This window comes from Balaenoptera acutorostrata, chromosome 9, assembly GCF_949987535.1.
Source record: "Balaenoptera acutorostrata chromosome 9, mBalAcu1.1, whole genome shotgun sequence".
Classification (NCBI taxonomy): Eukaryota; Metazoa; Chordata; class Mammalia; order Artiodactyla; family Balaenopteridae; genus Balaenoptera; species Balaenoptera acutorostrata.
Genome location: NC_080072.1, coordinates 24,665,292 through 24,692,153, shown reverse-complemented (window position 1 = coordinate 24,692,153; position 26,862 = coordinate 24,665,292). Strand labels below are relative to the sequence as shown.

Genomic DNA, 26,862 nt, shown 5'->3' with positions numbered 1-26,862 from the left:
GAAGAGTGGCCCCCGCTTGCCACAACTAGAGAAAAGCCCTCGCACAGAAACAAAGACCCAACACAGCCAAAAATAATTAATTAATTTAAAAATAAGTCAATAAAATCAAGCAGAATAAATTTTAAAAAATTGGTTACTTAAACTATAAATAAACAAAAACACAATTTAAAAAAAAATTTTTTAAATTTAAAAAATTTTAAAAATTTTAAAAATTAAAAAAAAGAAACTCTATTCTACTCCAACCATTGAAGATGGTTGCTTTGGAGCTAGCTGGCTCCAAATGGCTGAATCATGGCTGCCACCCTCATGGGATGAAAGAGACAAAGAGGAGATGAATTCCTTCTTCAGACAACCTGCTGGTTCTGAATTTCCAAAGGGATGGGAGGCCCTTCCCCCATCTTGGGGGACTGAGAAATTAACCTGGGGTAACAATGAACAGGATCAATTGTAGGCTTGTTCACTGCCCCCTCTCTGTACAGGGAAAGCCTTCTGGGTCCTGAGCACTCTCATTGGACCCGATTCCACTGCCTTCTGAGTTGGAAGTGACCCAGAGGCACTTTTAGTCTCCAGAAGGTATAATAGTAAGAGAATCGAACCATTCAATTAGGCTTAGCGGCTCTGTTTCAGAGAGACAGCAAGTAACTGACAAATATTCCTGGTTTGTCTCTAAGTTGAGTTTTGAATGCCCCAGAGTAAAAAATTAACAACAGTAATTAAAAAAACGATAAATAGGCAGATTTAAGCAGCGTGCTGAATCCAAGCAACCCACTCCCTGATGCTTACTTTGCCTGTTTCCCCTGCCAGTTTCTCTCAGGTCCCCACAGGACTCTCAGTGTTAAGACCATCACACCTAATAATTCTTGCTAAATACCAGGGTTCCAATTACAGCTTCACCATAACACACTTCATAAAACGTGTGGACTTGGCTCCTGCTTTTGCAAACGTGAGTCTGGCCCTCCTTCCTTTCTCCGCTCGGCGATACACCCACCTTCCCGCCCTTGGAGCCCTCTGCCCAGTCCTGAGGACCCCACCCCGGCCTGGTGCGCCTGCCACTGCGTTGATCAGCGAATTCTCTCTGCGAGGGAACCCTTGGGTGATTTCATTCCTTTTCTCCATGCAAGACTTCTGGGCATCAATCATGACAGCATCCAGGAAGGTTGGAGCTTTACACTGTGAAACTCTTAGGACTAGGAGGGACCAACGGGGACAGACAGGAGACAGAGGGATTGAAGCTTACCTCTCCTACACAAAGTGCACCAAGAAATACACACACGGGGCAAGGAGCAGGGGCTAGCAGGGCTAACTATGACCCCCTTACCCACCAGACTCTTTCCTTGTCTCTTAAAAAAATAATTTTGCCTGTTTTTCAAATTACATAAATAATATGCACTTTGTTTGCACAAAGATATAAAAAAGAAAATCCCCAGTAAATCCCATTGCCAGGAAAGTCTAAGTAATAGCCAGTGCATATACCAAGCATTGTTTTCAGTGCTTTACGCTCATTTAAACCCATTTACTCATTTAAACCTCACAGCCACACTATAGGGGTGCCATTATTTTAAGACCCATTTTGCAGATGAGAAAACCAAGGCAAAGAGAAATTAAGTAACTTGCCAACATCTCTTAGTTATTAAGCAGAAGAGCTGGAATTCAAACCCAGACCTTGTTCTTAAGGCATTTTAATCCTAACTGCTTTCCATTCGAGGTGTCCGTCTCTACCCCAGCTCCCACTGCTCTGGGGTCCAGCCTCCACGGGCTGTTCCTTCTCCCGCCAGCCCTCCAACCCTCTGTGAGCTTCCCTGAGGACCGCATATTCAATGGCTTTGACAGCAAACCGAAAAGGAAAAGAGGCCACTTTTCAGTCCACTCAGGATGTGGAGAACATCTACTATATGTACAGGACGGTGGGGACACAGTGACCACAAGGGGTTTGGTCTAGTGGCAGAGACATGACATGTGAATAAGAACAACCAGCAGCAGGAGTGTGGCCAGACTCTAAGCTCCTTGAGGGCAGGTTTGTACCGTATTCACTGCAGACTCAAAGGAGGCGGTTAGTGGCTGTTTGTTGAATGCCTGAAAGAGTAAGATAATAAGAATCTCGGCCCGTGGTGCTCTTCTGAAATCATAAAGAAGTTGGGTATGACTTTCCAGGTGAAGTGACAGTTCAGCTGAGACTCAGAGGCTGGATAAGACGTGACCAAGCAGAGAAGGGGGGCAGGACGCCCCACGGCTGACTCCACGGGACTTGGACCCAGGTGCTCCCAGCAGAGGTTCTGGAGGCAAGGGGCGGGGGCTGGGGAGGGAGTGGTAAAGAGAAGCAGGCTCAGGTCACACCGGTGCTCCAATGCCAAAGGAAGGAGGGGAGACTTAGGGAAAAGATGTATCTGAAGATAAAGATTTGGGAGTTAACCACTTTAATTAGCTCTCCAAGTGAGAGAACAGGCAAGAACCAAAACCTTAAAAAGCATGAGAGTTGAATCTCATGGGGAAAGAGGAGGAAGAAGAATCCTCCAAAACGCAGGCAGAAAGGAGTCATGAGAGACCAGGAGAAGCATGAAGGTGTCAGGAGGAGCGATCTTAAGGGGCCTCCCCAAAAGCAGCATTACTTTTGAGCACTCCCACTAAACCAACAGACACAGTAACTCAATACAATGAGCCTTCCTTCCTCTATCTCAGTGGCCTTTAGACCACCTTAAAGATAAGAATGGATCACAAGCCAATCAACTTTTGGGCAAAATCCAATTCAAAAATAGTGGCTGCCTGGAGCAATGTATTGAGAAGGATTCTGAAGCTCAATCCAGATTCAAAGTTAATGAGTTCTATGATCGATTAGAAATGTCTGCCATGGACACATAATTAAGTGCCCATATTTGCCATCTTTCCCTCAGTAATTTGCACACACTTTACTTCTGAGATGTAGGCTCATTTAGAGCAGAGACTGTCATATTTATCTTTGTGCCAGGTAGGCGCTAGGGAACAGAGATCACTGTGCTCAGCAAATGTTTGTTAAATGAATGATCACACTCATCTGTTCCTAAGAACAATGACGACAAAGAAGCTGGGTGCTGTGAGCTTTCGGAATGCAGGGGTGGCAGGAGGGGCTTCTTCCTCCGAAGCCAGCTTTCCATGCTGACCCTGCCAGGGGCCAAACGCCCTGTGACAGTCTGGGCTCCTCTTGGGTTGAGCTGAGGTTGTCCTCATTCAGGGAAAGTACCCAGCCAACGGACAGCATCCATGCCTTGCCCTGCAAGAAGTGTTACTAACATAGCTGATAAATTCTGGAATTGATGGGCACGGCCTCACTAGGAACATGCCTGTGAATCCAGGCTGACACCAAAGCATTCCCCAGGCATCTGCTTCTGCAAAGGAGACTTGTGGAATGTCAAAAGCAGAGACATGCCCAGTTTGGCCTCCCCTGTGGTTGGTGAAAGAACTTCTAGCAATGGGTTGAGCCAATGAACAGCCATTTCTGGGGGTCTTCCCTCAAGTATTTATTGATGAGCAAACCCTATAATCCTCTTTGCTGTCTCTCGACCCTCAGCAGAGTGTCTTGTATGTAGTACAGACTCAGTAATAAGACACTTAAAGAACTCCTGAATAGATGGGGAGGAAGGAAGCACCTGATTAACTGCCAAAGGAACCACGCACATACGCATCAGTGCTACCGGAGTTACAAAGAGATGGATGGGACAGTTGGAACAGAGTCACAAAGGAGAAAGAAGAGTGTGGGCTGAGTTTGGAAGGCTGTAGGTAGACATTCGATAGGGATAGAGAAGGGGAGACAGGCATCTGGCAGAGGAAATGGAGGGCAAAAGCTCGGAGGCAGGATGGGAAAGGCAAAGTTCAGGAACAGGCGGAACAACGTGGGAGGAGAATCTGGGAGAAACAGGGAGCAAGATTGGAAGCAGGGACGTGAATGAGGGGCACTGCAGGGGCCCAGGCAGTGAGGAATGAGGCCAGAATTAAGGTGTGTACTCTATGGATGAAAATAAAGATTATAAAAAACCAAGCCCACATTGAAAGGGAGAATCAGGAAGGAATCAAAGGTGCAAAGGGAATCAAAGACCAACAGGACCCTAGGAGCAAAAAATCAAATGATGGATGAAGTAGCAGTTTTCTATAAGTCCTTAGACATGGATTTTTTTGTGGACTGCAGACCACCAAAGCTTGTCTGGCAAATGCCCAGGGCCCAGAAATCAATAATTCAGATAGTTTTTTTTCTTTTGAAACCTATGGAGCTGTCCTCTTCATCCTAGCTCCTTTTCCTCCCTTCCTTTTGTAGAGGAACAGAAAGCGAGGAAAGGCCCTTCCCCTCCAGATTTGCAATCTCCTTTGCTCTGGGCACTCACCCAGAGACCTAAGAAAGTCCTGGTCTCTCTCTCTCTCATAGCAAAGATACGTATCTAACGCACTTACTATTCACAGGACATCTTCATTTAAAGGAAGCCTGGCTCAGATGCTTAGATTTTCTGGATGTCTGTCCACAGTTTCCTATTTGCTACATGCCTGGGAGGAGATGGAGTGGATAACCCACAGTCCTTGGCCTCAGGGAGCTTACAATTTAGCAATTGAAAAGGCCATTCTAGTCTGTTTTGTACTTATTTTTTCCAGCAGGGGACAGAAGTCTTTAGTTATGAACAAGCTCTCCAGAGGTAGTGAGACCTGGGTACAAATCCCAGCTCCACCATTTACCAGCTAAGAAACTTGGAGTGAGTTTCTTTCTTTTTTTTTTTTAAAATATACTTATTTTTAATTAATTTATTTTTTGGCTGCATTGGGTCTCTGTTACTGTGTGCAGGCTTTCTCTAGTTGCGGCGAATGGGGGCTACTCTTCATTGCGGTGCTCGGGCTTCTCATTGCAGTGGCTTCTCTTGTTGCGGAGCACGGGCTCTAGGCACGCAGGCTTCAGTAGTTGTGGCACACGGGCTTCGTTGCTCCGCGGCATGTGGGATCTTCCCAGACCAGGGCTCGAACCTGTGTCCCGTGCATTGGCAGGCAGATTCTTAACCACTGTGCCACCAGGGAAGCCCCTGGAGTGAGTTTCTCAATGTCTCTGAGCCTCAGGTTTCCTCCTTTATGGAATGTAAGCTCTGAATGGGAGGACCCATGCAAAGGGCTCGGTTCAGCGCCCGGCACATGGCATTTACTCTGGTTACCTGCCAGGACATGCCAGGAAATACTGGAAGCTCACTACTGATTTTTAGGACTCACAATTGGAGGACAAGACAACATCTCCCAAACCCGAGAGGCTGAGTGAGCCATTAAGCCTTATCAACCCTGCTTATTTCCAGATGGAGAAACCAAGAGACTCTCTTCTTCTTCCTTGTTTTATCTTGCAGAGTGTAGGGGTGGAAGACGCTATCGACATTTATTGAGCATCTACAGTGAGTCCAGCATGGCATTAGGCATGTCCTAGGCTTTATCTCTTTTAATCCTCACAACAACCCACAAGGTACACACGTTTAACCCAGATCAAGTGAGAAGGAAAAGAGAGACTGAGGGTGTGAAACTTCCCCAAGGTCCTATAGCTACTGCAGAGCTGGGCTTCAAACCCGGGCCTCTCCAGCCACCACAGATGCTTCCCCGGCTCTTGACTGGAGCCGGACCTGAACCCCCGGTACCTGGGGATCCTTCCACGAAGGCACACCAAGATAAGATGTCATCCCAGTGTGTCAATTTCAGGCCCTAACAAGCTTGGCAGAAGCAACAAGACTTTCGAGGATGTATTAAATACTCTTAGCTGCTCCATCAAGTCTGATTGGGAAGATGCCCGCCTGGGGTTGGAGCCTCTCTCTGGTCTGGACCCAGACCCTGGGGTGGGTGACCTCCTCGCAGGCATTGGAAGCGCCCTCCACTCATGGCCTCAAAAGCGTAATGGAAGGAGCCTTAATTCCATTCTTTGTATCGTCTTGCACCTTGACCATACCACTTCTCTGGGAGAACATACTAAATCCCGCCCACATTTTTATTTCCTTTTAGAGATTTTCTTCCAGAGTGAACCCATCTACCCACTATCCTCATAGAATGGAATCAGCTGACCCAGTCTTCATTTGAGAGATTAATCATAATAGTATACTAACAATTGATACTGAGTACTTACTCCGAGTCAGGTACTCTCCCAAAGAAATAGATACAATCAATCATTAGTTCCACTTTATAGATGGGAAAACTGAGGTCTAGAGTGTGAGGTAGGTTAATCAAAGTCAGGCAACTGGTTAGTGGCATAGACAGAATACAAACCAGAAATGCTTTCCTTAGGAGCCCAGGCTCTACTCACTGTGTCACACGTTCTCCAGGGAAGCTGGGGCAGCCTCCCATTCCTTCCCCACCTCCTGAATGGCCAGCACGTCTCCGCTCTCACAGATGGCACGTGGGCACCTGGGACTGTGGAGTTTGAAGAACACTCCAGACTAGCACATTTTCCTACCAATGGGGACATGTGTGCCACCACTCCACCGCACTCAGCCCGGCCACGAGGAGGTTAATAAGCCAAAAGCCATCTAGTTTTCAAGTAATATTTAGTGACCTCATGAGATACAGTATCACTGTGAGTGCTCTGTGTGTACTTTTAGAATGCAAGACAGAAAACTGCATATGATCACAATTTTAGGAAAACCGTACGTTGCATCAAGATGCCAAAAAAAAAAAAAAAAAAAAGGTACCAAAGATTTCCAGTGGCTGTAATGGTAGGATGACAGATGCATTTTATTTCCTCATTGATTCTTTCCTTTATGTTCAAACTTGCTACAACAAACACAAATTAACCTTTAGAATAAGAAACAAAAAACTTACAAAAATAAGCCGATTGACCCCCCCAAAAGTCTACATTATTCAGAGTAAAGACAAAGAATAGTTAATCTGTAAGTAACCTCACTGGCACATGCTCCCTCACCTGGCTGCTTACACATCGTGCCTGGTTACAAATTTACACCTCCATGTAGCACTACGTGGTTTCCAAGCCTGCCTCTGACGCTAAGAGAGGAACGTCAGGGTTGCGAGTAAATTACATTAACCCGTCCCTGGCCCCTTTCCAGTCTGAGCCACAGCCTTCTGCAGAGGGAAGGTTTAATTACCGACAGCCTTGTGATGCAGTTGGCCTATTTTTGGCTGGCAGGCGGGGCAGGTTAGCTCTTTATCCACTCCTGCCTTGGCCGAGCCTCAGAGGTCACAGAGACAAGGCATTTTCATCTTGTCCCGGTGCCAAGGTTGTTTTTCTAGAAGCCACTCCAGTGGCTGAGGAACCAGCCAGGCTCCGGCTCGCTTCTCCAAAGCACTGGCACATTTCTCCTCCTAATAACATCATCCCCAGTTAGGTTTGTAAAAACATCTCAGAGTGAGCTGTACCAAATCTGAGAGAGAGAGAGAGAGAGAGAAAGAGAGAGAGAATGAGAGCTGCCCTTATTTTGTAATACACCTTAAAGGACACAGTTCACTCCAGGCATTAGGCTGAGACAGTTGGGAGTAAGCTAATGCAATGGGTAAACAGTGCTGCAGGAGACGTAAATGGTAAATGGGAATTCAGGGGGTGGGGGAGAAGGGATGGGGGTGGGGAGGAAAAGGGAGGATCTTGACCAGGAAGCAAGAGGTCCTATCAACACAGTGCGGAGGTGGGAGCTTGAGTGGCAGAGATGGCCAATGAAGATTATCCCAGCTAGTAGGGGTGGTCAAAGGACCTTCAATAATAATAACAATAATAATAGCAATAACAATAACGTTGATAGTAATGATAGCTAACATTTCCAGAGCACTTACTCCAGATGTCCTTCCAAGCACTTTATACCCACAACGATCCTGTGAGGTAGGTACTACTCTCGTCCCCATTCCACAGGTGAAGAAACTGAGGCACCAAAAAGTACAGTTATCTGCCCAAAGAGACAGAGTAAGTGGGTTTTGAAAATCTCAGCCTGACTTCAGAAACTTTGTTCTTAACCACATCACTACACACTCTTTCCCTAAGAACAGAAATGCCAAAGGTGCCACTGTATCCCACCCGCTGTGTTGTTCTGCAGTGTAAGCCACCCCGCTTCCCTCGCCGCTCAGACCATCAGTAACCTCTGCAGTGTCTGCAGCCTTAAGGCTGTGGAACCCTGGGAAGCGGGGCATCAAAACAGCTTCCAGGGAGGAAAGGCAGGGTGGAAAGAGCCTGCACAGATGGTGACAGGGTGGAGAGGAAGAATTCAACAGAAGCAGGACTCAGATTGGGAGGTGCCTTGGAGAAATGCAAGCCTCTAAGAATCCATGGAAGAGATGCTCAGTGGCCCTTCGAGTATGAGCAGGGCTTCAAGTCAATTTCACATAAATCATAAAGTACAATAACATCCTGTGCCAAACTGGATGATTTGTGAAATTTTGAGACTGACACTTGAATTTGATGCCTTATTTCCTTGGTTCTAAGATAAGCTTTTTTTTTTCTTTAAATATTTTAGAACTTCTGAAATTGGAATATATAATTGCATATAATATTCAATATATACATCTATTGCGGTGTTTGTTTCTACTTGAAAAAACTTACTAAATTGCTTTTGCAGATTACAACCAAGGGTGATTTAGGATGGAGTAAATGCAGCTGTTTAAGAACCTTCTGATAGGGCTTCCCTGGTGGCGCAGTGGTTAAGAATCCACCTGCCAATGCAGGGGACGTGGGTTCGAGCCCTGGCCCAGGAAGATCCCACACGCCATGGAGCAACTAAGCCCATGTGCCACAACTACTGAGCCTGAGCTCTAGAGCCCGCGAGCCACAACTACTGAGTCCATGTGCCACAACTACTGAAGCCTGTGCACCTAGAGCCCGTGCTCTGCAACAAGAGAAGCCACTGCAGTGAGAAGCCCGAGCACCACAACGAAGAGTAGCCCCTGCTCGCTGCAACTAGAGAAAGCCCGCGCGCAGCAACGAAGACCCAATGCAGCCAAAAATAAATAAATAAATAAATAAGAACCTTCTGATAGAAGCAGATGAAGCTGTACTGACTTTCTCCCTCACTTGTCTCTTTACTGTTAAGGTTTCCACTACTCAAGCCATTCATACAAATGTACAGAAGCAAATCCCCGCCTCTGCCTCACCTAGCAGACTCCTGCTCATCCTTCTGGTCCTGGATCAAATGTTGCTTCCTCCAGGAAGCCTTCCTGACCTCGAAGATCAGGTCTAACTTCCCTATTTGTCCATGTAATGGGTTGATGTCCACCATCCTCCACTAGACTGTACCTGCCACGAGGGCAGGATTGGGCCTTTTTTCCCTCACCATTAAATCACCACTTAAGAGCACAATACATAGCAGTACTACTCACAGTAGCCAAGACATAGAAACAACCTAAATGTCCATCAACAGATGAACAGATAAAGAAGATGTAACATAATATATATATATATTATATATATATATATATATATACACACACACACACAATGGAATATTACTCAGCCATAAAAAGAATGAAATAATGTCATTTGCAGCAACATGGATGGACCTAGAGATTATCATACTTAGCGAAGTAAGTCAGAAAGAGAAAGACAAATACCATACGATATCACTTATATGTAGAACCTAAAATACAACACAAATGAACATATCTACAAAACAGAAACAGACTCACAGACATAGAGAACAGACTTGTGGTTGCCAAAGGGGAAGGGCTGGGGGAGAGACAGATTAGGAGTTTGGGATTAGCAGATGCAAACTAGTATATATAGGATGGATAAACAACAAGGTCCTACTGTACCGCACAGGGAACTCTAGTCTATATCCTGTGATAAACCATAATGGAAAAGAATATGAAAAAGAATATATATATATGTATGTATGTATGTATAGCTGAGTCACTTTGCTGTACAGCAGAAATTAACACAACATTGTAAATCAATTATACTTCAATAAAATTTTTTTTTAATTTTTGAAAATACAAAAATAAGAGCGCACAATAGGAATTTCAATAATTTTTTGCTTCATGAATAAACTTGAGTCTCTAATGAGAGCTGGAAGACAAATGATTAATTCTTGCCTCAGATGATTCCAAATTCCTTTCAAAAATTCTTGGCAAATATCACCACCTACAAGGGTGTACATGAGCTAGACTTTTCAGGAGAGAAGAAAGTCTTGCCATCTTCCTACCGTCATCAGACCATGTTGATATTTAATCCACTGCCTGTTAAATAATATTTAGCCCTTTATTATTTTTCTGTACTGGCTCCTAGTGACTCTTTCTTACTCCTATTTCATTTATAAGCCAACTCCTCACTTGAATGAATGTTAAATAAATAAATAATATGACCACAACATTTAGTACAATAATAGTATACGTTGTAAACCTTGCGGAAGGAAAACTTCAACAGAGGTATTGGAATGGTGTGATAGGCTATTATTGATACTCTTTCAAATCCTGTAATCCTTTCAACCATTGAGAAAAATTTCACACTTAGAAGGGTCCCTAGAAACCTTCAGATCTGGCCACTTGGCAGATAAAGGCCAAAGACAACATCAGCTGCCAGATGACAGAGGTGTCCTACCGGTGTATCCTGGCACAAGAGACCCCCTAGAATAAAAAGGAAAGCTTGTGGCCAAAGGCTCTGTATTGGTCCACTGCTTCAGGCGCTTCTCTTTTGCCCTAACACAGCGGTTCTCAACCAGGGGCAATTCTATAATATCTGCAGACATTTCTCGTTGTCACAACTGAAGAGAAGGGGTGTTCCTTGCGGACAGAGGCCGGGGATGCTGCTAAAACATCTCCCTGAACAGAGTTAGCTGGCTCCAAATGCCAACAGTGCAAAGGTCAAGGAACCCTGCCCCGAGAGATGTCAGAAAAGGACCCAGAATGAGCTCTGGGCAATCCCTCACGCTTCTCGGCCCCAACCACAACACGCTCCCCTCACCACAACACATCTAAGGTTGTGCGTCATATACCAAGGCACTTGTCTACCGCCATACGTACACAAATATGGACCAGAGGACAGGCCCAGCCCCACCAGAAACATGACACATCTTCTGGGAGCAGCAATTTTACTCAGAATTCACTGAATTGTCTCAATTCTCAGATACATCTTGTTCCCGTATTTTAATACTTCTGAAAATGGAATGTGCCTTATAATTAATGCAGGTTTACCCGCCCCCATGCTATTATGAAATCAATGGAAACTCTTATAAACGATTATGTATCGGAAGCAGAGAAACATGGTAGTTTAAAACACAACACATAGAAACAAACACAAATAGACGATGGAGTGTGATGCAAAATGTGCTTGAAAGACAAAGACCAAACACAAGCCTCTGTGTTTGGGAGAATTTCTCCCTTGCAGCAGGCTCTTTCCACCAGTGTGAGGTCACGCGCCTCCACCTGGTTAGTTGAAAAGTTCAAAGCGTAGACTTTACTCTCAGGATGAGAAACAACCAGTAGCCTGAGGGTCTGTGACGAGACCAACCATGGTGGGCTCGCTTTAAAAGCTCAGGTGGTCTGCCCTCCTCCTACAGGCCCTCAACCCCCTCCTCCCGCGTCTCCACCCCATTCACCCCCGCTGTCTCTCTCCTGTTCTCTCCCACAACTGGGCCAGCACTTGGCGGCATTCAGAGGCTCACTAGGAGGACAGCACCCACGGGTCCTGCCTGCTGACGGCCTTGTTTGACTGCGTGGGTGCGCAAATCAGCAGGGAGTGGTCAGTGCAATGGCTCTGGAGTGAGTGAGGCCAGTTACAGACCTAGACACAGCACCTTGGCTGGCTGTCTCCCGGACAAGCTTAGGTAACTCTTTACAGCTCGGTTTTCTCCTATGGAGAATGGCACGGGATTATAATAGCACTGCCCACTACAGAGTTGTTTTTTCTTTTAGATATAAATAAAATAATCATGTGGGGCTTCCCTGGTGGCGCAGTGGTTGAGAATCTGCCTGCCGATGCAGGGGACACGGGTTCGAGCCCTGGTCTGGGAAGATCCCACATGCCACGGAGCAACTAGGCCCCTGAGCCACAACTACTGAGCCTGCACGTCTGGAGCCTGTGCTCCGCAACAAGAGAGGCCGCAATAGTGAGAAGCCCGCGCACCACGATGAAGAGTGGCCCCCACTTGCCACAACTGGAGAAAGCCCTCGCACAGAAACGAAGACCCAACACAACCCCCAAAAATAAATAAATAAATAAATAAACTCCAATCTCTTTAAAAAAAAAAAAAAATCATGTGGAATACACAGTGCATGGCCAACTACCCGCAACTGCTGTTTTGGTCTTGTGAGCGGGTTGTAAGCCATCCAGCCACAGTGATTCTAAAGACCCCATAGCCTGGTACGTAGTCACACACTGGGTATCCCTGAATGGGTTGAATGCTATCAAATACATCTAAATGGGGGCAGCCTGTAATTTTTTTTCCAAGTTCATCCTCACAAACCTATAATAAACCCATACAAAATCACTAATTGATTTTTTTTAATTATTATTATTATTTTTGGCTGCGTTGGGTCTTCGTTGCTGCACGTGGGTTTTCTCTAGTTGCAGCGAGCAGGGGCTACTCTTCGTTGCGGTGCACGGGCTTCTCACTGCGGTGGCTTCTCTTGTTGCGGAGCATGGGCTCTAGGCACATAGGCTTCAGTAGTTGTGGCGTGCAGGCTCAGTAGTTGTGGCCCTCAGGCTTAGATGCTCCGCAGCATGTGGGATCCTCCCAGACCAGGGCTTGAACCCGTGTCCCCTGCATTGGCAGGTGGATTCTTAACCACTGCGCCAGCAGGGAAGTTCCACTAATTGATTTTTAACAATTAGTTAAAAATAAGGGATAATAGGGGCTTGTGTTGCTTTGTTCTATAAAATGTACAGGGATGAGATCTTTGACCCCACTGGAACTCTGGGCAGAATGCCTTTGGTTAGGATGTGAGCAGAGAGGGGTTAACATTCCAAGACAGTCACTTTGGGTCAAGAATACATTACGTCTTTTCTTTCCGAGGCAAGGAAATTCAAGGACCCTGCTCTGCCACTTGAAAGCAAATTGGTTCTGAAGGTCTAGAATATCACTTTTCTCTTGCTGTTTAGCCTTGCCTTAAAACATTTAGGGCAAGTAGGTGAATGGTATTGAGAGGTGTAAAATTTCTGACAATTTGGGGAGAAGATAAAGAAAAATGAGGGAAAATGAAAATGGAAGCAATCCTTTTCTTTCAGAGCTTTTCCCCAACATAAAGTACCATGTTAATTTTATTATTTAGTAAAAATTAACTTTCTACTAGCACATTACATATTTTAAAGTATTGTTTATTGTTAATAATAAACATGCTCTTTTAATTCACACATTTTTTTTGTAAGCATTGCATGTACCTCCGGTTATGAAAAGGTAGAAGTTTTCAAAAGTAAATTCAAACCTGTTGAACTTAACTTTAGATCCTTATTAAGGCAGCAAATATAAATATAATGACTTAAATCAGACAGGAGTGGGGCTTTGTGCAAACAAGTACATGTGGACGTCGTAAGTGGGAGTATTAATTGGAGTTAGTAATTCTGGAAAGAGGTAACAAGTATTATAAATCTGTTTATATTCATGGGCCTGGTAACCCCATCTTGGGAACAATGTCCAAGAAAAGTAAATTTAATTCAGACAAAGATGGTCATTTGTAGCACTATTTAGATAATAAGAAAATGATGAACAGCTCCATTCAATCACTCTGAAAAGGTTAAGCAAATGATGCCACAACAGTAGTGAAGCATAATGAAGCCAGTTAAAGATGTAATTTCTTATCCACATTCCCATATGGCAACCTAGCGCCTGCCCACACAGCTGGGCATAAAGCAGGTCCTCCACAAGGCCCGTACAAGACAAGAACGGACATAAGAAAAATCACGAGGATAGAAGGAATGTTAGAACAGGAATTTACAGTAACATGATTTGAGTTCGTTTTCTTAATAAAGGGAGGAGGGGGAAGGCAGCCTAAAAAACAGATATAAGACTAAAGATACATAACATGATCTCAAATATTATCCAATATTATGACTAGAAAAAGATTCATTCTAATAATGATTATCTCTGGTTGAAGGAATTGCAGGTGATTTTTCCCCCTTAATTATACTTTTAAATATTTTAACAGTTCTCTGAAATGAGCATACAGAACTTTTATGATCATATTATTAATAACCTTTTTTTAAAAAATGAAACTATAAACAAATGAACCTTTAGGACTTAGTTTTAAACAGTGAGAGAAATGAGCCAAAATGTGAAAAGAATAAGTCATTAATACTACTGTGAAAAAGGAAAAGCATCAGGTTTTTCACAGCTTGGTATCATCCACAGTGTCAAATACATAGAGTCCTCGCTCAAAATCCAACCTTTCCACACTTTATCTCTTCTTTCTGATTTCCTGAATTATTGCTATCAGCAGTTTCTGCTTCATTTGACTCATTTTTTTAAAATTAATTTATTTATTTCTGGCTGCGTTGGGTCTTTGCAGTCTTTCTCTAGTTACGGTGAGCAGGGACTACTCTTCTTTGGGGTAAGCGGGCTTCTCACTGCGGTGGCTTCTCTTGTTGCAGAGCACGGGCTCTAGGCACGTTGGCTCAGTAGTTGTGGCTCGCGGGCTCTAGAGTGCAGACTCAGTAGTTGTGGTGCACAGGCTTAGTTGCTCCACAGCATGTGGGATCTTCCTGGACCAGGGCTCGAACTCATGTCCCCTGCATTGGCAAGTGGATTCCTAACCACTGCGCCACCAGGGAAGTCCCATAATTATTTTTTTATCATCTTTTTGAGCTTCTAAAAACAGAAATCAGCGTGTAAAAGGATAGAGTATTTAAGTACTGTCCCAAATCCGGTAAACCCTAAAACTGGGCCCAAAACATAGAAAACACTCAAAAGATATGATTGAAGAACAGAATGAACATAAGCCATTGTCTTCCCAATTATGGAGGAAAAAAAAAAAAGAGTAATTTGAAGGGGAAAAACAGCAAGAGGAGCTGGTGGTCTTTGTAACACCTACACTTTGTGCTGCAGGAGGAATAAGAAATGCTAGAATCCCTGAGTAGAGCATTGGACCAAACACCTTACATATTTAGCAATATCAGAAAATATCTTTCCATCATGTAAACCAAGCCTGCTGGCTTTTCCATCACACCAAGTGCAACATCACTTACACTTTTGCTTTTAAATCTTTGGTCCCAAGACCTTTTGCAGCAGGATTAACTGGGTGATGATACAGTCTTAATAAAGTCATTCACATACCATGCACTTGCACAGGGGAATACAGTCACCACACAACAGGTAAATGGCAGAGCTGAGATGCATGGACTTTTATCTGCACCGATTTCTTCAGCAATGATTGCTGAAGACGCTAGCTAACATTGGAACTTCTAGAAAGAGTCTGGGGTTGAATGCAGAAGACATCCTCATTAAGGACTCTGTGTCATACTTCTGGGTGCTTAAGTTCTTCAATATGCAATCACGGACAATGATTTCGGTACAAGGTACAGTTTTTCCAACTCATCACTGAACACCTTATTAATATGTTATGTAAGTGATCATCTAAAGGAGAAAACGTCTATATGAAAAAGTATGAGTATCACTTATTCATTCACTGATTCATTCAAAACATACTCATTGAGAAGCAAACCATGTGCCTAGTTCATTGCTAGGCACTAGGGTGCAGGGACCCACACATTTTCTTCACCAGCCTGAGATGTTTCAGGGCCAATTGTTTTTCTGATGAACAGATTATATTTCCCAATTTGTACTCCTTCTTTCTTGAAACCTCTACGTTTCTAGGGAAGACCTGGTTCACAGAAGGAAACCCACGTTATCTCAACCACTGGGAAAAGCAAGAGTCTTTGCCAAATACCAAAATAGGCTCCAATAAGTGTTTTATAATAACCCATTGTCCCACTTTCTGTTTCTCCTCTTTCTCCAGGAATATAAGGGGATTCCTCTCTTCTCATCACCCCACACTGTCCACTGCCACCCCACCCAAGACTTCTGACCTGACCATCCTCTCGTCTCCAGGAACGCACCGGCCACGTAGCACCGGAATGAGTTCTGTCTTCCATCTCGGTGCTGTTGTACCTCCGAGAAAAATCTGCCAGTTGCTTTAAAGTTTACCTAGCCAGAGTTCTGATGTCACAGAAGTTACAAACTGTCCTACTGACTGTTGTCATTTAGCTGAAAAGCTCAAGGTCACTAAGGGTTTGTTTGAACATTGTGTAATTATGGGAGTTAAAGACCTCATCAGGAACATCTTAGGCCTTTGATGTCCCTTTCCTCTCCATAAGCAAGAACCGTGCCTGTTTCCCATCCAGGTGTTGTGACTTTCCACTCGGTGAGCCCAGCAGCTTGCTGGCAAGCCCCAGGCACTGTCACGAGACCATCCTCCCTGGGCACTTACCCTCACTCCTCTATCACTATCCTTACAGCCACTGCGATCATTAACCGTTCCACCCCTGGCAGCCTCGCTCCCTGACACTTAACCTGGAATCACCAAAGTACTGAGTCTTTACCTGCTAATTCCCAACGTAAATGAAAGAAACCCTCTCCTTTTAAAGTTTGGAGATGTCGCAGCCTTCCGATCGATCCGAAATTTTCACAAGAGTTATGCATCTGGGAAAAAACTGTATTTTATTTGGTTCCTAATCTCAGCCATAGGTAAGTCTATAGCATGCAGTGGACACCTTTTGGGCCTCCACCTGAGATTTCAGTCCTACTTCCACCACTCATGATCTGTGTAATGCTGGGCAGATTACTTAACAACTCTGAACCTCAAATACCTCATTCATAAATAATAATAATAATACCTCACAAGATTGTTGTGAAAATTAAATCAGTCAACATACATGTACGTACCTAGAACATGGATAGCATGCAACACATAGTAACTATTATTTTCATCAGTATTTATTCAATCCACAAATATTTCTTAGGTACAATAGCCATTGCCTTTATGAGCCCTTAATGTCCTTTGAACAATTTTGCTATCGAGAGCTGCCATTAGACTCCATGGCAAATCCACAGCCAACTGGATTTTCAGATCTCAGATCCCCCTGGGAGCTTGACTACACTCAAGCTCTTCTAGTTGCAGCATCTCCATCCTCTGTCGGTGCCATCTGTCACTGTAAGATCTTGTTATTAGCTATTCTTCGCTGCAGACTTACTATGTGCCAGGCACATTCTACATGCTTTACATGTGTTTGGCGAATTTAAATCTTTCAACAACCCTGTGAGGTAGGCACTACTATTATTTGCATTTGTAGACCAGGAGAAGGCACAGAGAGGCTGAGTAACTTGCCTAAGGTCACACAGCAGCTCCATGGCAGAGCTGGGATCCAAACCCTCAAACTCAGACTCCTGAGCCTATGCCCAGAACCATCGCACGACCCTGACTCTCCCTGGAGGGGTTTACTGTCTCTCTAAAGAAGGGGCAGTGTGAGGCATGAATATTCGAGAAAGAATGGGAAGTGGAGGAGGCAGGGGTGGGTGTGGGTGAGGCACGGAGAGTAAGACCATCTTTTGGGTGTCGTGCAGAGAAAACAACCAGCTAATCAATTAGTCAGTCACAGCCTAAGCCGCATTCACATTCTACCCCAGAATGTTCTGGGGTTGCCGCAGACCCATGGACGCCTGAGTAGGAGGCAGAGAGTCAGGCTGCTGCCTGGCAGCAAGGAGGGGGCCCAGCTGGAGCCTGGGACACAGCTAATGGAGCAAAGCTGCTACGAATGCCTCTTCCTCTAGGTTGCCAAGGTTTTTGCCACTTGTAAAACAGGGGGTCACCAGAGGGGTTCAAATATCATTGGGGATACAGAACCAGAGGGTACCTTAAGATCCCTCCACATTGTGGAATTCTAGGAGGCCAGTCCCTCTCCCCCGCCCCAGGGATACCGCCAACAGAGCCAGCTCCATTTTCGAAATGACAAACGGAAGACCTACCACTAAGAGTACTTTCTATAAGCCGGGTGCTTTAGGCTGAATTCTCCCAGCCACCCTCTGTATGGAATTATTATTCTCTCCACCTTACTGATGAGGCATAGAGAGGGAAAGAAATCTGCCCCAGAACATGAAGCCGGCAAGAATTGGAGCCACGACCTGAGCCCAAGATGGGAGAAACTCAGATCAGGTGTAGTCTAGGCACTCGATGGGCGGTGTTGTGACAGAAGGAGCGTCCACACCTTTCATTCATTGACTTTCTTGTTGGAGCTTCTACAATGGGTGCAGGATGCAGAACTACATATGGCAGGTCCATATGCAGTTCCATGCCCTCTCTGAGGTCCATGCCCTCACTGAGCTGTATTTTCTTTCTTTTTTTTTTTTTTTTTTGAGCTGTATTTTCTGTTCCTACAAGGAGAGGCCATCAGAGATGAGAGCTGAGCAAGATACAGGGCCACAGGCAGAAGGAGGGCATCCTCCAGACGCTCGGACCCTGTGCTGATCTCCATAGCTGTCACCAGGCACACAGAGGCTGGATTTAAAAGCAGTTCTTGGAACAGATTCTGCTCCCTCTAACACCAAGAGCACCATATGTGCCCCTGTCACAAAAGGTAAGAAGACAAACCCCCAGTTGCTCTGGATGTGGTGTCCAGGAGGCTGGCAAACAAACTCTCAGCATTTTCTCTCAACAGCCTGGGGATGGGGCAGGGCTGGGGGCTGGGGGAGGGTTAAGCAGCTGGAAGTTCCCCTTTGTGTTCCTCTCGCAGACATTTCTGGAAGGGATCGATGTTGGGTGATTCATCATCTACCCCCAGTAGACCCAGTCGACTTGCACTGAGAGAGGCCAGCTCATATACTGTGGTTAAAAATAAGTCTCTGCTCGGGGCTTCCCTGGTGGTGCAGTGGTTGGGAGTCCGCCTGCCAAGGCAGGGGACCCGGGTTCGGGCCCTGGTTCGGGAAGATCCCACATGCCGCGGAGCAACTAAGCCCGTGTGCCACAACTGCTGAGCCTGCGCTCTGGGGCCTGCGAGCCACGGCTACTGGGCCCACGTGCTGCAACTACTGAAGCCCGCATGCCTAGAGCCCGTGCTCCGCAACAGGAGAGGCCACCACAGTGAGAGGCCCGCGCGCCGCAATTGAGTAGCCCCAGCTCGATGCAACTAGAGAAAGCCAGTGCACAGCAACGAGGACCCGACGCAGCCAAAAATAAATAAATAAATAAAATAAATTTATTAAAAAAAAAAAAAGTCTTTGCTCACCCACCTTCTTATTAATAATCTGTAACTGTATTAAGGACCTTCAGCCAACAGTGAGAAAAGTTCATTTATCCAAAAGTTGCTACACTGGCTCTAATAATTTGGTGAAAATAACTTTATAACCAAGCCCTTGATTTCTCTTCAAAAAGTTAAGGGGAAATGCTAAGTACTAAACAATCCAGCAAAGTGATTGCCTTTTCAGACAGTCTGCTGGCGTCTGAGTACCACTCACCCACCCTACATATTACTCTGTGCCTTGACCTCTTCATATGTAAAACGGAGATAATAATCACAATAGCTATTGTACTCAAAGTTTAATACATACAGGCCCTTGTGATGGTGCCTGGAGCATAACACACACTCAATACGAGTTAGCTATCATTACGCAAATTCAGCATATTTCATAATATTTATAGTAATGATTAACTGTTATTTATTCCTCTCATACTGTGTGCCAAGCACAGGGCTGAGAGTTATAGACATAGCATGATTTAGTCCTCAAGACAATCCCATAAGGTAGGTATTATACCCATTTTATGGGTAAGAAAATGGGGAGGGAGTCAGAGAAGTCCACAGCTGGTGGATGGCAGAGGAGGGCTGGAACCCAGGTGCATCTGAACTCAGAATGCTTTGTCATCACAAGGTAAAGATGATTCAACTACAGTCCTGCATACTGGCCTGAGTGTGAGAAGGCTCTGAAGTCAGCATTTCCAACATCAATTATTATAGCATTCCCAAGTCTCCACTATCATCAAAGATTATATTTAACTTCTACCTGTGGTATCACTCATCTGGAAAACTCCTCTTCATCCTTCAAAACCTTACTCAGATGTTTCTGGCTCTATACAGCCTTCCTTGTCCATCCCCACCCTTCAACAAATGGATGTTTTCCATTCCTGAACTATTTCTGCTTCTTTTACCTATTTCTGCTTCTTTTATATATTTCAAAGTGCTGCAACACCAAGTGACCTGCTGTTTGTCTCCCCCATTAGGCTGTGAACTCCTCCATCCAGGCACCTATGATTTATTTTAATTCTTTGGGAATTAGAATTTATTTCAATTCTCTGGGAATTAGCAATGCATGCATAATCCACATCAGTGGTTCTCTGCGGGGGCAATTTTGCTCCCCAGGGGACAGCTGGAAATCTGGAGACATTTTTGGTTGTCACGATTGGAGGTGGGAACATGCTACTGTCATCTCATGGGTGGAAGCCAGGGATGCTGCTAAAGTGCATAGGATACAGTGCATAGGATGTACCCTCCACAGCAAAGAATTATCCAGCCCCAAATGTCAATGGTGCCAAGGTCAACACACCCTAGTCTACCTAGTAGTTCTCAATTAAGCATCACTGATGCTCTTGACTAAAGAGTTTACTGTACTCCGTACATCATGGCTCAGGGCCTGCTGCAAACTGTGCTTCAGACCTCAAATATCTGTTTGCACCTCTGTGGGAGGATTATATGTCTCCATTCCTGATGCCATGCTTTGCCTTTCCGCTTTGGCCAATGGGATGAGAGATGTCTCAGATGTTCTCCCTGCCTCACCCATAACACTCGCCTATCACTCGAATGCACTCCAGCTGACTTCCAACTGCCAGTGTCTGTGTATCTTTGCCTGAGGGCTTTCTCAGAAGCTAAAAGGCTACTCTGCCCCCATACAGGTCAGAAGTGCTGGGGAATTAAATGCCTCTGCCAGGAGCAGCCCTCAACCAGTGACTGGCAGGTTTGAATATGTAAATACACCTGCTCCCTCATTCCTGGAGAGGATGACAGGACACATGATTCCAAGGATAACAGGACATGTGATTTGTCCTGTCTCCACAGACTTCCCCATGGGTTAAACTGGAGCTGCCCACAGTGGTAGCGGGCCTGATAACCTACCTTCTCTTGGCTGCCCTTCCACTTCCCCCTTTCCTACTGGTATTTCCTGCACCTCCCAAATAAACTACTTGTGCTGGAATCCTTGTCCTGGAATCTGCTCTTAGGTACCCGAACCAACACAGAATAGAAATAACACATGTCTCTTCCCAGGAGAAGCATCAAGAACCTTCACATGATTCTGTCATTGCTCTTATTCCCTCTGCTACAACAATGGCATGACCCAGCTAAGGGTTGCATCTTCAGCCTGGGTCCCACATGGAGGAGACATGGTGGATACTTGCAGTTGGCCTGCAACCAACATGTAAAGACACAAGAAACAAACTTCCGTGGTTGTAAGACACAGACATTTGGGAGTTGTTGTTACTGAAGCATAACCTGGTGAAATCTGACTAATATGGGGCTTATCACTCCTGGAGGGACCTTCCTAACTGATGCTATTCTAGAAGACCTGGGCTACTTACCTCCCAAATGATGCTCGTCTAAGGGCAAAATCATACAGCAGAGCCTTGAGGTTGGAGATGATTATTTACTTTCTTCCCTTTGTGGAGTTTCCTGTAACTCATGGTTCCTCATGCAGTGCTGGGAACCGGTGAGCACCTAGAGAGGAGGACTGAACCCTGAGCCATCTGGGTTTTACCACGAACCAGTTCAGGCCTGGTGACTATTTTGGGAAAAGAGACTAAGATGAGGCACTTGGCCTAGAAACGGATGAAGGCACTAGTCACACTACGGCTCTCTGCCTGGGTGACCTTGGGGGAAACCCCTTCCTCATCTGGAGCCTCCCATTTGTAACCTGGGGTCTGACCCTAAGAGCTGAGGTCCACCGCCAGCACTCAGCCTCTGTAGTTCGCTGAAGACCAAAACCAACCTCATTTTCTTCATCCCCTGCTTGATCCACCAGCCCTTAGAACAAGCTAAAATCAGACCCAAAATTTCAAGGGAAAGACTGTCGCATGCAGTTTACCAACAGCTCATTTCTTTTCCTTTGTTCCCAGATGGAAAGAGAGCGTGGCAGCCTCCCTTCCCTCTGTCCTTAACATTCATTTAAATATGAACCCTGTGCAACCCATCAGGCTGAAACCTACTCATGATGTATCACAGGATTTCTCATGCTTGAGTCACTCACATCGGCCTTTGCTATTTTTGCCATATCTGAATACCACCTCTACTAGTACTGACTTAATAATATTTAGCACTGATGGATTCTTTGTACTTAAATACATGTATCTTCAGAGGGAATATTACATGACTACTGTCAATGAAAAACCAGTAACACTTGTCATAAACAGAAGGTAGGCGTGAAAACAAATGTGACAACAAACATCTTTATTGAATTCTACCTGGATGTTTGCTGAAGCCTTGGCCTCCTGCTCTCCTGGTTTAAAAGGGAAGTTGAAAGGTTTTAGGACAGTGATAAAGGCCTGGCAGCACCTAACCAAGGTTTTAACTTTGTCCTAATCAGAAAGATTGGAAGATATTTGAAAAGGGAGTAATTTTCTCACCACGGGATGCAATGTTCCTTAATTTGCCACCAGTGAACAATCATCTCGTGTGTCCTCTAAAATCGTCTTTCATTTCATTGAGCATCTGTTTCACGCTTTGAGTAAAGCTGTATCATTGCCTTGGATCCTTACCTCATGTGGTTTCATTATTAACAGCACAGGTTTGAGTCCTGCTCTACCACTTCTTAGCTGTGCAATTTTGGCAAAGTTGCTAAACCTCTCTGGGTTTCTTTTTCCTCATCTGCAAAATGGGGATAATCATAGTCCCTGCTTCGTAATGTGAAGACCTTCGAAAAATGCTTGGCCCACAGTCAGGCTCACTAAATTATGCCTGTCATCATTATCTATTATTGTTCACTCTGTATGGTAGGTATTTTGATGCCCATTCTACAGATGAAGAAAGGAAGGCCCAGTTGAGTAATCTGTCAAGGTCACACAGCCTCGCTTTTCCCACTCTTGTAAGCAACTGCCTGAAAGAGCAACCAGGATTTTTATTTTATTTTTCCTAACTCCGCAAGCTTGCTTGGTTGCCTCCCACTAAAATACAGAGGGCATTGATTCCTGGACATAAGCAGTAGGGAGCAGATTCAGGCCCAATTTGTGATGCACCTGCCTCGCCTTTGGCCCCCAAAGTGCACCAACGTGTCCTGGGGTTTATCATTTCATGGAGGACAGCACGTGAGGGCAGAGATCTCATCTAAAACCACTGGAGACACAATCGTTTGTGTGGAGCCCTGTTACTTGTTGTGATGGGGGTGAGTGTGGACGAGGCTGTCACCCCTGTGCCTTCTTGTTTTTAATATTCCATTTCTACATTTCTCACCTGATTTTACTTCGACTCTACTTCAGATCACCACTTGCAGAGAACACTTTAAAATGACAGAGAAGCACAAGTCCGGAAGAGAGAGAGCGTACGACACATGTCACTTGCCTTCCCTCCCCATACCCCTCTCTGGTCTTAAAGCATGAACAGCAAGTCCTGCTCTGGAGTTGACAGTGTGAAGGCAGCAGAAATAACACATCCCGGAGTGGATTTTTCTTCCCCACCGCCTTCCCAGAGACTAGGGACTCTGAAGACTAAAGTAATACCCAGGGGATGGGTCTTTTGTCATGGAACTCAAGGCATTGGTGGGGGGCGGAGTGAGTCAGACACTCTTTTAACTTAAAAATTATTAGTTATATTTCAGCATCACCTGTGTTGTAGATGCTCCATCCACAGAATCTGTTTACAAGGCTCCAGGTTCCTTATCAGCAGCCTTGCACCTCCCTGCCTCTCCCAAACTGAAGCAAAACAAATGTGCAGAGAATGAATGGAAACCCAGGCTGGAGGCTGGAAATTAAGACACGGGGCCTTGGGGATAAAGGAGGTACATGGTCTGTAGGACTGTGGGAAAGGGTACCCGGGGTGTTCTTGACCCACCACAGGGCCACACCCAGAGTGCACCCCAAAAGTCCCTGGCTGAGGTTGGGAGTCCCAGGACAAGTGGAACAGTCCAGAAAAAGCCACTCTGCATCCCCAGTGCCTGCTGGATTCTGTCTGCCTTGGATGTGATCACTTGATTCTGAAGCAAAGGACAGTCTGGACATTCTCAGGAAGCCCCCCAAGGGGCTTGGCCGGCCAGCAGCTGAAGGACACTTAGTGCTGTGGCTATGGACACCCCAGGTTGCCCATGGGCATTTGTGGGAAGCAGGAGGGGGGAAGTTCTCGATGGAAACTTATGTTCTTTCATTTATGAAAATGGCTTTGTGGATATTTGTCAAAGCACTGTCCCTAACTCTAGATCCCTCACACCCACCAGAGCATGATACAGCCATATCTAAGGGCCTGAAAGGGGCTTGGCATTTCCATATCAGGATGTGACACATTTATTCTGAATTTTCCTGGACTGCCTTCTATGCCACCCATTGCAGGCCAAACAGGGCTAGACCCCACTGTCTGACAGCTGATCATCATAGTTGTTGGTGGGGGGTACGTGGTGAGGCAGGGGGCTGGGTAGGATGGTATGGTAGTAACTCAAATACATAACTAATGCTAACAAAAATCCAAATATGATAAGTATCCAGAGCTAGAAAAGTAAGAAACAGTTCATATAGGAATAAAGTAATGAGCTCATCTGGTTGTGGAAATCAAGGATCGCTAGGGGAAATGATGGGGGAGTGGTGACGGTAGAACATTCCACTGTCCCTTCCTACTTCCCTTTGGTGGTGGTCCACCTGTACTCCAGGCAGAGCTAAGCCTCCTCAAGGATGGAGCCGAGACTGCCCTTAGATAACTGCATGAGTTACCCAAGCTTTCAAGTGAACAAGGATGATGCTGGCGTGGGGGTACCTATGCCCCGCCAGCCACGAGAGAAGCAGCCTGGGGTCTCCACATCCAGCAGCCCGACAGACAGGATTATAAGCTGGAAGAGAAGCGCAAAGAACAGAGGGGCTGTTAGAAGGTACCCCTGCGCTTTAGTGGGGGGCAGCGGGACTCTTCCACATGCAGCGGAGAGTGAAGAGAAGGGCTGGGCAGGGGGACGGGGACCAAGCAGGGGGATGGGGACCAAGCAGGGTGAGGTGAGATCTCTTTCCATTCCATCTGAGCAGCTGTCTCACTTGAGGCAGATGGCAGAGGGGAGAAACTACGGGCAAGAAGAGGCCTCAGTGCTGAGTCTTCCTTCCCGGCATTTTAGTGGCCAGTTAAGAGATTCCATAACCTCCCAGACCAAGAACAGAATGCGCTGTCCCTGCTGAGTAGTGAAGGGGAAGAAGAGATGGCCAGAGTGGATGGAAGATGTGAACCTTTGCCCTCCCTATCTGACAGCCTGTGAGGGCTCAGAGAACCAGGAAGGGGGGGGGGCAGCCCCTCTCCCATCAGCAGGATGAGTGTTGAGCTCTTTCCTTACCAGGCGATGGAATGAGTTGACTCACCCGTATTGACTCTCATCCTGCACCTTTAGGCCTGGTGGCCACCCTGAGTGAGAACGACCTTGCCTCCTCCATCTTGAGCAAGTCCCCTCCACCAGCCCATCAGGGACGCTTCCAGTACGGCTCCCATCCCCTTGCTTCCCATCATTCCATTCACCTCCTGTCTATGGCCTCCCCTTACCATCTGGATACGGCACCAACGCCGCCAGACCCACATTCACTCCCTTCCTGCTGACCTGGAGAAGTATCTACCATGGTTCGGCTGGGCCCTCAGGACCTCATCCCTCAATCACAGTGGATTTTTCTCTTCCCCTCGCCGGCCCTTGCGTATGACTTTGGTGGCCAATGGCTACTGAGTTACAGTCTGCATCTGCGGAGCAAAGTAAAGCTGACTGCTCCCTGAAAAGCTGATTTTGAACCTGTGGCCTCATTTTCCTTGGTACCAGCAGATGAGGGAATATGCCAACAATGCCTCGAAACCTTTGCCAAGGCAGACTATGACCTCATTTAACATCTTTAGGAGGAGGCAGTGAGGCTCAAGGCAACACCTTTGTACTTTTAATTCTTTATCGAACAGTCAGAAGTGCCACTGGCTGAATTAATGTGCTGGAGTTCTTGCTTATCAACAGATACTCAAGCAACCATCACCTAGGAGACAGAAATGCAGAGTCTCAGGCCCCGCCCAGCCCTGAGGAATGAGAAACTGCATTTCTAACGGAATCCCCAGGTGATCCTTAAACCCTCTGAGGTTTAAGAAGCATCACTCTACCTGATCTTGAAACTCATTTGACTAGGCTGCGGGTCTAAAATTTGTTTAATTTGAAAAAAACAAAAACGGAACACAATAAGAGCAGCCTGAGAGCCATGAAACCACCAATCTTCATGGGAAGTTTAGGAAGGAGACCTGGGGTCTGGCCCACAATCCGACTCCCCCATCAGCCCTTGGTGCCTTTGCCACTGTCGGCAGCTCCCCAAGGTGTGGGCACAGTGTAGGCAGGGAGAAGGGCGAGCAAAGAAGTGACTTGGCGAGAAGGCAGGGAGGGAATGGAGAGGGCAAGAGAAGGAAGCATGCCTGGGAAGAGTAATGATGAGGTTACCCTCCCCCCCGCCCCTCCCCCATCACCCCTCCAGGCAGCCACGCCTTGCTCCCTGCTGGCTTTTCTCTTAGGATTGGATGCTTCTTTCATTCATGTTCAGCTGGACTTAGAATCTCATCATTTCATACAGAGCCTCCAGCAGCAGCTCGTACCACCCAGCTGATGGCTTCGCTCCGTTACTATTCTCTGTGGTTTCATCCTATGTGTTAGCCTCATCTCCCCTGCTTCCGTGGTTCTGGAGCCCAGGCCTGGAGGCCACATTAAAACCCTCTGAGCTGGATTATTAACTTTTCTACTTCTTGGAGTATCATCTCCCAAGTGCACACTCCATACAACTTGAGATATTTATTCTCAAATCCTCAGG

The 26,862-nt window shown here is 45.8% G+C and overlaps 1 protein-coding gene across 2 annotated transcripts in view; it reads right to left on the bottom strand.

Moving 5' to 3' along the window:
- Positions 1 to 26,862, bottom strand: part of SLC1A2 (solute carrier family 1 member 2) — a 156,097-nt gene that overhangs the window by 88,583 nt on the left and 40,652 nt on the right. The window contains exon 1 of one of the 2 annotated variants that reach the window (XM_007181079.2): positions 15,920 to 15,973. The exons of the other annotated variant lie outside the window; for it this stretch is intronic. Coding sequence (XP_007181141.1) covers positions 15,920 to 15,927 — 8 coding nt within the window. The 5' untranslated portion in view covers positions 15,928 to 15,973. Of the gene's footprint in view, positions 1 to 15,919; positions 15,974 to 26,862 lie in introns of those variants that run through there. 2 annotated transcript variants of the gene reach the window in all.